Genomic DNA, 11169 nt, shown 5'->3' with positions numbered 1-11169 from the left:
CCAGGACCAGAGACAGCCGCGTAGCCGAGCGGAAGCTGGTGGCACCAGAGTGCGGCCAGAGTCCGAGTTCGGCAGGCGGGAAGCACCCGGCATAGGGGAAGCCCCAGGAGCAGCGCGGCGGCGCCTCCCTTACCCAAGGGGCCGCGGCGACGGTCACGGGGCGCCGCGCCAGAGCGCGCGACCCAGGCCAGGACTCCAAACAAGCGGGCCAGGCTCCTCCTCCTCCCCCCGGGCCGCCTCACCTGCGGACAGCGCAGCGCCGCCTCCTCCCGTGCAGACGGCACCTGCGCCGCTTCGCTCACGGGTCTCCGCCCCTCGCCCTCCGCTCCAGACCCGGGTAACGCACCTGGCCGCGCGGGGCTGCTGGAGCCCCGGTTCGGGGCGTGCGGCGTCTGAGCCACCGCCTGGGGAGGACGCAGGTGGAGCGGGCGTGACTTCGTGGAAACCGGCGCCGGCTGCTGCAGTCGTCCGGGTTGCTGCCGGATCCCGGGCACCGGGCAGTATCGCCCGCTCCCGGGAAGGAGCCGCCGCCGGCTGGGCACCATGAACAGTAGCAGCGCCCACATCACCTATGCCAGCCGCAAGCGGCGGAAGCCGGTGCAGAAAACGTGAGTGTCGGGAGCGCGTCTCCTGTGCTGGTGCGGGGTGGGGGTGGGGGGCGCTACCCCGCCCCCAAATCCTCGCCGTCTAGAGATTAGGTTCATTCCTGATACAGTCTGTGGAATCGAGATTTGGAGGCCAGCGGAGAGACCCAGGCCTTGGATTTTTCAATTTTTAATTACTGCATTTAAAAAATTGCGCGCCTCCCCCCGTCCCCGACGCGCACGCACCCTCTCGCACCCCCATCCTTCTGCACCCTTGTTCTCTTTTCTGTGTTCCTAATTTGTTGACAGGTCTAGCCTGCCCTATGGGGCTGGTGGATTAGTTAACAGAAAACCGCCTTGAAATCCCCTTCCACTTTTAATATCCTCATGGGTTAGGTTAAAGTACGGTTATTATTCCCATTCCTTGGTAGGGGCCAGATGTTTTAAAGAGCTAAACACGTGCCGTCTGTAAGAAAGGCTCTGAGTTCCTGTGAAGATATTTTTCGGTCCCTGCAACTGGGTTTCTGCTGCGCTTCTATATACTTATTTGGCAGTAATTTTGTAGCGCTCAGCGTGATCTATCGGTAAAATATATAGAGGTGGTAGCGGGGATGAGTGAGTGTGGTGGACAGGATATAGTGGGGGATTTGTATGTTCAGCCACCCTTTGGGGGAACTTCCTTACACTTTAGAGGTGATTTTAGGGTGTGTGAATTGAAAGATTTGGAGCTGGAATTATTGAGACAGACGTTTGCATTCCTAGCATCTTTTTTTAGTTACCTTTTCCTCCTGCTTCCAAGTTTTGTCAATTCTAATTGAGCTATTAGAAACTTAGATATTTTGTTTGTTTTGGTGAGATATTTGTGTAAGATGGTAAATACTTTAAGATAACGTTTCAGAAAAAAAATCTGTGCTTGACACAGATTGACTGCTGGGAGTTGGCTGTATTCATGTGTTTATTATTAATGATGATCTTTGAGTTACTTAACATTTTTCAAATTTTCATAAACCATTTTAAGAACACAAAGGTTTACTCAGCACAAATCAGAAGTGTGCATTTTGCTTAAAACTTAATTTAGGTTATTAATCCAGCTCAGAAAAGTAACAATTTAAAATTTTGATTTGGAACCAGTAATTTGATTTGTCATTTTCATTATGTGTCATTATTCTGGAGTTTTAATTTCCTTTTAGAATTTCAGTTATCATAGTTCTTCAGATTTAGGGTTGGCATTAACAGAGGACATTAACCTATAAATATACTGATTAAAATTCAAAGTCTTATCCTGCAGTGGGGCTGACATTAGGAATACTGCCTAGTCAGCAGTTTTGTGTCTTGGCAGTTCTGTGACATGTGTTTTGTGGAGTGGTTTCTTATATAAAAATGTATTCGCCTAACTTAACCCTGTCTTTGATGGTTATTTAAAATTGAGAGGTATCCCAAATGCCTGTTCTATGTATTTATTAATACAGTAGTACACTTAGCATAATATAAAATAGAGACATCATGGGTTTTATATGTATGGTTAGAAAACTTGAACATCTCCCTGGTGAATTTTTAGGTTTCAGTCATTGTTGTAACAAAGTATCTAGATGACTTTAAAAAAAATCAAAAGCCTTAGTATTGTATTCATTATAAAGTTTAACAACTTTGGCTTTAATTAACATTTTATTAAAGATCTTCCCTTTAAATATATTACATTTTTTATTTGTATAAGATGTACCTTTCATTATTTTATCTTAACATTTTAATAGACTTCCTAAAACCTTTTAATATATTTGTATTTAATAATCTCTTATAATACAGTGTAACTACAGCATTTTCCACATTCACCTTCATTTTATTTTAGTTAGTATAGATGTTTATCAGATCTTTGTTGAGCGCCATGCATTGCTTCTAGTCATATAAATACATCAAAATGTCACTACATTGCTTCCTAAGAAAAGCCTACTACTGGCATTTACAGAATCAGGTGAAATTGATTATAACTTTTTACCTGAATGAAAAAATGGTTCACTCTAGAAGGCAACTAATCAAAGTTCATTTTAGGAATGTAGCCATTAAACCTAATATTAAATTTGATATTAATTTTTAGTTACTAGTTTTTAGCTAATGAGGTCTAAAATAGGCCAGCATTGTCAGAAAAACAGATAGAGTCTGAGCTGAAAATGCTATAGAGATCTATTTAATTTTAATCCCTTAAGTGAGAGTCATTTTATTTTAATGAAAAAATGTGCTATTATAATTATAGGACTGTTACTTAGACAGTCATTTTAATATACAGTTCCAAAAATTTTGGAATTAAGTAGGTGATAACTTTAATCTAAGTTCTTCCAGTCCATCTTCAGTTGAATTTATCAAACAAGATAAACTCCCTCTAGTGGCAAATCTCACATTGAAAATTATCTAATTGATAGGAAATATAACTTCTGTGTGTTCAATTTAATGCCACTAAAGTATCTTGTACATAGTGGTATAACTTCTGTGTGTTCAGTTTAATCCCACTAAAGTATCTTGTACGTAGTGGATGCTCACTAAATGTTTCCTTTCTTTTTGGAGTAATTAAATTAGGAAATTAAAGCATATGAACCAACCTTGCACCAGACCCATGTTCTAAAAGCATTTTCATAAGATACCCTTAGCAATGGATTCTTTTGTAACTTTCCTTAAAGTGTTGCTCTATATGTAATAACCATGCTTGGAAGGCAGACAGTTGGTTTTTTTTTTTTTTTTTTTAACTTAAATTTTTTCCTGTTTTATTTTCTTTGGAGATGAAAGTATTTTCATTTGCTTACTTTGGTTAGTTAACATTCTTAATTTGTCTCATCAAAATAGGTTAAAAGCACACTATTGAGTTAAACAGAATCTTTTTTCTTAATAATAATTTTATATATTTTTATAGTTTTAAAAATTTTATTACTACAGAGAAAGTTTTAGTGGAACTTCAATTTACTGTATTTCTAGAAAGGTATTACTGATCGTTGGTAAATAATAGGTGTTGAGTAAATACTATCTACGCTTAAAAATGATAATCACAGTAATGGTGGTCAAAATAGCCATCATGAAATGTCAGAACTGGTAATAACTTCTTAGTCTTGGATGATTCTTTTTCCTTATTAACATAATAATGTTATATAATACAAAAGAATGGTCTTTCCTGCAATATTTGCTAAATTGCTGTTCTGTTTAAGTCCAATGAGCCTCATTTATATAATACTTAGTAGAATAAAATTCTGTATTGTTTTACTAAAAATGTTTTATATAAATGTACTATGATACCATTCTAAATAGCTTTTAAAATAAAAAGATAAGTCTTTTGAATTACATAATTATTGCTTCACCATCATTTTTCTCTCAGATGGTTTAACTTAGTTTGTACATAGTGACCGTAGAGACTCTTACATATTGGAACTGTGAAATGAGTAAGTGAAAGTGTTCAGTTATTAGCATTTGTGGAAAATAAATAGCAAATAGAGGGAAAAGTGAGAAATAAATTGAAGGAGCTTTAGGTCTAAGTTAAAGAATAAGGTCTAGTTTCCTTGCTTTTGTAGATCTGAGCAAGTGATTGACCAATAGAGCAGGACAGTCAGCACCTATACTACCACTTTCACAACTAAACTTAACAGAACAAAAGCTTGTTATACACTGTAAAGGTTGTTAATGATATAAATGAAACGGAAATGTAAAAATCTATTCTTTAAAGAATTTCAGCTTACGTTATCATAGAACAATCAGTTCTCCTGTAAGAGGCAGTATATGATTATGTTCTCAGTTATGGTTAGACTGAAAGGTGCTACTCCACTGACAAATAAACTTACATAGTACGTGCTTAGCATTGTATGTAGTTAGGACAAGTAGTTAGAAATCAGTACTATGCAAATCTCTAACGATAGTACATTTCTGCTTCCACAGTTCTTTGAAAGTGGATTTTTTTGCACAGTGGTTTAATTATCAAAAAGCTACTGTTTGTTAGGACTTACTGTAATATTTGTGTGCATGGTGCTTTATATACACTTTATTTTAAAATGGTAGTATGAAAGGTATTATTATTTGTATTATAGATGGAAATCTGAGGTTCAGATTCGGCATTGTCGGGTAGTAAATGAAAAAACCTGAGTTTGAATATCAGATTTCAGGTTTTATGGCTCCAAAGCTTATGTTATTACCAACTTCACAGTATTGCTCATGTGAATAAGTTTAGTGATACATAGGGCACACCTGTATATTAGGGATTTCCTGAATGTCCAGTGTTTCTCCTTACATACTTAGTGTTCTGAAATACATGACTTACCATTTCCCAGACTTTTGTTTAACTCCACACTTGCACTCATGCTCTTTCCTCTTAGTCTTTTCCTACAATCTTCTTAATTTACTACCTCCCTCCCTCCCTTTAAAATACTGTTTTCAGTGGCTGCATAGTATTCCATCATGTGAATATTCCATAACTTAACTGTTTTTCCTTTGGGAGTAAATTCTGTTATTTCCAATCTTTTAATACTTTAGTATTTCAGAGAATACTCCTTAGATACATGAATTTCAGGCAAATCTTAGTTGTTTCCTTAGAAAAAATTCCTGTAAGTGGAATTTGGAAGTTCAAAGTTTTATATGTATACTTTCAAGGTAGAGCCAAATGTGCTCTGAAACATAGTGTCAAATTACTCTACAGAAGATTTATTCCTATTGGTTATATGTGTGAGTGTCTGTGCCCTTGCATTTTTGCTTTAAAATGTGGTTTGTCAATTTCATAGGCAAAAAAGACAGGAGGGATAGGTAATTGAACATAAATGTTGGAAATGTAAGTGTGTATGTGTGTGGTATGTTGTAGTCATAGTAGTTAGTAATAGTATAAATGGAGATTTTTCTTCTTGAGGTATCCTTTACATATTGCTTTGCTTTGTCTTATATTTTTCAGTTGTTCGTTGGCTTTCCCCCCTATTTTTGATTGAATTTTTTTTTGGCAGTGTATTCCTATTAATACATGCACGGTTAAGAAAGTCAGTAAATTTAAAAAAAAAAGTCAGTAAATTGTGTATAATGCTTTCTTCTTTTTAGCATATCAGGTATTATCTGTTGATCTTTTATTGTGATAATTAATTAGTGTTCTTTCATTTCTCCTTTGCCCTCATCTTTCTTCACCCTCCCAGTATAACTTTATCACTATTTTAAATACACTTTTGATGCTTCATTATTTTTTGACTGTAAATATTGTTTACTGCTGAGCTAAGTAATATGCTATGATTACATTTTCCTTCCTCCTGTTCTATGTTATCATTGATTTTGTTTCTACCTATTTTTCATCTTCTTATTAATATCTGGGTTTTAGTTCTCTGTTAGGTTTATTGTTTCTGTCTCATGTTTTCCCTGTCTGGCATGACTTGTTTGAAGAGAAGGGTCTTTGTAGAGGGCTATATGCTTTGTGGTCATGAAGCTGGAAGTGAGTTACCTGTCTTTTAAGATCTGATTTACATGTCACATCTTCATGAAACCTGCCCTCATTACTCTACCTGCTCTTACTTTTCTCAACTCTTGGGCATCACTTTTGTGGCAACTGGATTATTGTATGATACATTGTGTTTGATTTTGCCTTATTACAGTGCATCTCCTTCTAGTAAAAAAGATAAATTCTTTAAGGTTAGGTCAGTCTTTTATTTGTCCTTGTGACAACAAGAGCTTCCTAGTATCATGCATATGGATATTTGGGCATTGTTTACTAACTTAACGACTGACCACTTACAATTTTTGTTTTAGTGCTTTAGGTATGGTAGATATATTTTATGTGTGTTCCAATGGAAATTTTTTTTTAAAAAGTATATATATATATTTTAAATATTTTATTTATTTATTTATTTGACAGAGATCACAGGTAGGCAGAGAAGCAGGCAGAGAGAGAGGAGGAAGCAGGCTCCCCGCTAAGCAGAGATCCCAGGACCCTGGGATCATGACCTGAGCCAAAGGCAGAGGCTTTAACCCACTGAGCCATCCAGGCGCCCCTTAAAGAAGTATATTAACATAAGAAGAGGTAAAGGGCAATATTTGCAGTAAGTTTTTTCAGGATTTTGGGAGTAACCAGGATTTCTAGGGCATATTTCATGGTCTGGTTTTCACCTATAAGGTCCTAGAGACTGTAAAGTATTTGTACGTTATTGCCTCTTGCCTCAGAAGAAAGGACTTATCACAGCTATAGAGTGACAGCAAGAGAGTGACTGAAGAAATATGACTCATTAAAAGTGGCTTCCAGCTAGAATTCTCCAAAGTTTTTATAGATGTTTTTCTCCCCATCTAGAGAAATAAAATATTCACCTGTATTCAGCTTGCCAGTGAAATTTTACTTCATTTGTGTTAAAGATCACTTCTCCAACATTACATTAATCATATAATTTAAGACATCACACATTCAACATTTACATTCAGAGATAAATAAGTGCACACTGAAGCCATGGGGTGGAAATGATGAATGAATGGCTTGAGTATAGTCACTAGGGTACAGAGATTTACTGAAGAATATTTCAATTGGCTGTTGGCTTGAGTGAAGAGTATTACCATATCACATGGAGAGAAGGGGCTGCCTAAGTTCTGGAAAATATGAATGAGAGACACTGGAAGTAAAGACAAACAATTTATTAGTATATGGAATAAGACATTTGGGAGTAGATTAAATCACTGAGAGGAAAATGCTGATAGAGCAGACTCAGTACTGCAGTAGGTAATCTCTATTAGAAAATGTTGCTTTAATCTCAAAGGATTACTAAAGCTATAAATGTATAAAAACAAACATTTACAGTTAAATGTATAAAAACAAACATTTACAGTTAAGGTAATTTTTATGACTAAACTGGGTCAAAATTTTAACTTTGCGTTCTGCACTGGGCACTAGAGATGCCCCTAAGACATTCTACACTGGGATATGAAAAAGGCTTTAAAGATGGCGCTCAAACTGGCATTGGATGTGCTGTTGGGCTTGTTAACAGCAGTACTAACAGCACACAGGGCTTTAAAACAGAAGCACGGCAGGCAGTCAACTAGAGTCTTGATTTCACAACAGTTCTGATTTGCAGGTTGGGACAAGGTTTCTGAGGTAAAGTTTAAAAAAACATAATAGCTCCTTTGCTATATCAACATCAGTGGTCTCTATTTCAAAAGATAGCTACTTCAGATCTTTCAAATCTAATCTTATAGGGATGTTTGTTTGTATTTCAGATGTGGCTTTTTATTTAAATAGATGCTTGGCACTATATTTTGGCATAGATTTAAAGGCAGTAACAAAAGTAAAAGTACTAGTGTAACCAAAGTCGAGTGTAATGGATGTAAGTTTACTCTCTATATTTATTAAATGCATCTTTAAAATGTATAGATAAGGATGAAATAGTTTCACAAAATAGTTCTGAATATTTCTTACAAAATCAGTGCAAAAGCACGTCATGTCTGTTACTTTAGCTTTTACAACAGTGTATTTGAAATGCCATGCCCTCTGGATATTTCTCAGCTCTGACCTTACTTCTTTTTCTGTACATTTGATTTTGTTATATAACTTTTAAAATATTTTGCCCTGGATATTTTCCCTTTTTCTTATAATTCATCCTCTGTTGTCTTTGCCTGTGCCTCATCCTCAGCCTTATACCTAAATTTGGTATCATCAAGGTCTGTCCTCAGGTCTCTTTCTCTTTGGTGTACCATCCCTTAGGAATATAGTTATTACCTCAAGCGACAAATTTCAGTTTAGTAACCTCTCCCTCATTCAGTGTTTTCCTCTTCCATACTTTCTGTGCCCCATCAGCAAACGTTTGTGTCTTGGTATACAGCAAACTTCATGGTGGGCACAAAGTGCTATGTTTAAACGTCTCATGCCAGGCCTTACTATGTGTACTGTCACTGCCTTTGGTGAGGCTCTGATTACTTTTTTTCTGGATGCTTCTGATCAGCAGACATTAATTGAAAGTTCACTCTATGTCAAGTACTGTGCTGAGCAACAGAGATACAAAAATGATAAAAGCTACGTAGTAATAAGAACAACAAACAAGTATATGTAACACCGGTTATGTAACTTAGGAAATTTGATCGCATGCTAAACCTTCCATAATGTGCATAATAACACACGGGAGCTGTGGGCAGTTTGACATCTTTCAGAGAAGTGTTTCGCCCTAGCTCAGGTTTGAAGTCCACTGGGAGCCAGCACAAGATAGGCAGCAGTACCATGTGGAGGAATATCTTGAGTGCTCTTTTTCTTCTCTGTGTCCTATCAGTTTGTCTTGCCTCGAGGTTTGTTACTGTCTTCTCCCTGATGTTTTATAATCATTGCTGGAAAGCTACCAGGAGTGCAAGATTTCAGTTTCAGCTTGTTGGAAATGCTATCTGCACAGGATATTCCTTAATGGAGTGGTTGTGTAAGACATTTGCATCTGATGCCTAAGGTACAGAAGTAGTACAGGAGGGATGCGTTGTGAGTAGGGCAGGGAGGACTTCACAAAAGTGATCGAATTGAGCAGGGCTTTGAAGCTAATGGAAGAGAACAGGAGAATTCTGGAGAGTAGCATGTATGAAGCACCAAAATATATATTGGTAACAAAGTAATTTCTTCCCTCTGGCATATAATGGACAGGAAAGGATTTGGTTGGAGGAATGAGGCCAGACGACAGTGGACCTTAAAAGATCCAGAAGCATTTTTTTTTTGCTAGGCTAAGGAACATGGACTGTGCAGAGCCACTGACATGGATTTGATTTGAGGAGTGACATGGATTTGTATTTCAGAAAGCGGTGCTAGTTTGGGTGAGAGCTGCCCTGCATTTCATCCTCTCCATAGCCAGAGTCAGCTCAGTAAAATACAAGACTGGTCATGTAAATCCCAGCTGAAAGATGAGTCCTAGATACCAAAGTCTAACTTTATACCATTTCTGGGAGGAAATTTGCTGTTTGCTCTGTCTTCAACATTTTTTCATCAGATACCCACAGGGCTCACTCTTTGGCCATAGCTATGTCAGTACTGCAGCAGAACACCAGAGACCCTTCCCAGCTCTCAAAACCAGCACCCTTGTCACTCCTTAATTCCTTCTCTTGCTTCTTATTTTTCTTCTTAACACTTACCAGCCCCCAAAGTCTTATGTTTGTTCATTCATTTATTTATTTGTGTCTTCCACTGAAATGTAAGCTTCATGAGAACAGGAACTTTAGTATGCATTGTTCACTGCTGGGTCATCTGTGATTGGCCCACCGTAGGCGGTCACTGTTGCCAGAATGTGGCCTAACTAGCTTCCCCCTTCTCCTCTCTCTTGCTCTTTAGGCTTCACACTCCACACAGGGAACTTATCACAGTTCATCGTTTCTCGGTCCTCCCTCCTCCTGAAACTTCCTTCATCTTTAAAGGCCCATCTCAGATATCAACTTGTCTATAAAAATCTTTTTTCAAACCTTTGCTCACATACTTTACTCCTATCATAATTTTTGAATATGTAGGAGAATGTCTTCCTTGACTACGCAGGATATGATAAGTACAAGGAAATATTTGTATTAACAAGTGATCAATCAGTAGAGAATTATGAGGTCGGCATTCATTATAGGTAACATTTGGAATTCAGTTGAAATTAATTGAAGAAGTTTAAGATAATTTGAATTTGAGTATAAATGTAGTATGATTAGGGGAAAATACCTAGAGAAATAGTCACTAATTTCTGTTAAGTATGCAGTTATACAAACAGTCTGGAGAAAGTACCTGATTTATTTTGTATTTATGCCATATACTTTATCAATTTTTTAACTCTTATTTTTGTGGAAATAACATAAATGGTAATAAAAATAGAAACAGATAAGTTCTAGAAATTATTTGTTAGGGACAATATTAAAATACTTAAATTTTATATTGACTTATTAATATATAAAGTATTCACCATATATGACATTGAAAACAAAGTATCTAGAAATATTTGTGATTAAATCAAATTAATAGCACTATATTCAAGCCAGTTTCTATTTTTAAGATACTATAATTTGAATTGTTGAAAATGTCTTTGTTTTCTCAATAAAAACTAGGGTGGGGGAGTCTTTGTTGTAAGAATACCCTGCATACATTTTTATTTTATGGCAAATGGAAAGGTGCAGAAGCATGATCTACTTTGCTTTATAATATCTTCTCTATATTTCAGTATGGATGTCTGATGATCTGTAAATTCATTTTAAATAGTGGATATCTGCTGTGAAAACCTGGCTAAGCCCTTTGTGTGAAGTTACCCAGTTCTAAGCTCAAGTTCTACTGCTAACCATAAATATCTTTTCTCTCTTATGAAAATCATGCTAAGTGTTGGAGTTTCATTGAATTTTCTAATTGAGATATTAACTATGAGAGCTAATATTTATTTGTAATTATTGACCAGTCCTAAAAGCAAAATTTGTGAGTAATCACAGTTAACATCTGATATCTGTTGATCAATGAGTATAAATAAACAAAGTCAAATTTTTTTTTTTCAATGTTGGAGGACCTCATTAGATGCTGGATGACCATCTGGAGGTACCAGAGGGCTTTGAATACTTGTCACTTGACACTGATGAAAGTGTTAAATAGAGGAAGTTGGGGGTGATAAAGATAAGCTTTTTATTTAGG

At 36.8% G+C, this 11169-nt stretch overlaps 1 protein-coding gene across 1 annotated transcript in view; it reads left to right on the top strand.

Moving 5' to 3' along the window:
• The first annotated feature begins 428 nt into the window (after positions 1 to 428).
• Positions 429 to 11169, top strand: part of AHR (aryl hydrocarbon receptor) — a 50999-nt gene continuing 40258 nt past the window's right edge. The window contains exon 1 of the mRNA XM_032304460.1: positions 429 to 608. Coding sequence (XP_032160351.1) covers positions 544 to 608 — 65 coding nt within the window. The 5' untranslated portion in view covers positions 429 to 543. The remainder of the gene's footprint in view (positions 609 to 11169) is intronic.

Source organism: Mustela erminea, chromosome 11 (assembly GCF_009829155.1).
Source record: "Mustela erminea isolate mMusErm1 chromosome 11, mMusErm1.Pri, whole genome shotgun sequence".
Lineage (NCBI taxonomy): Eukaryota > Metazoa > Chordata > Mammalia > Carnivora > Mustelidae > Mustela > Mustela erminea.
The sequence above is the reverse complement of the archived record's forward strand: the minus strand, read 5'-3'. Positions and strand labels throughout refer to the sequence as shown.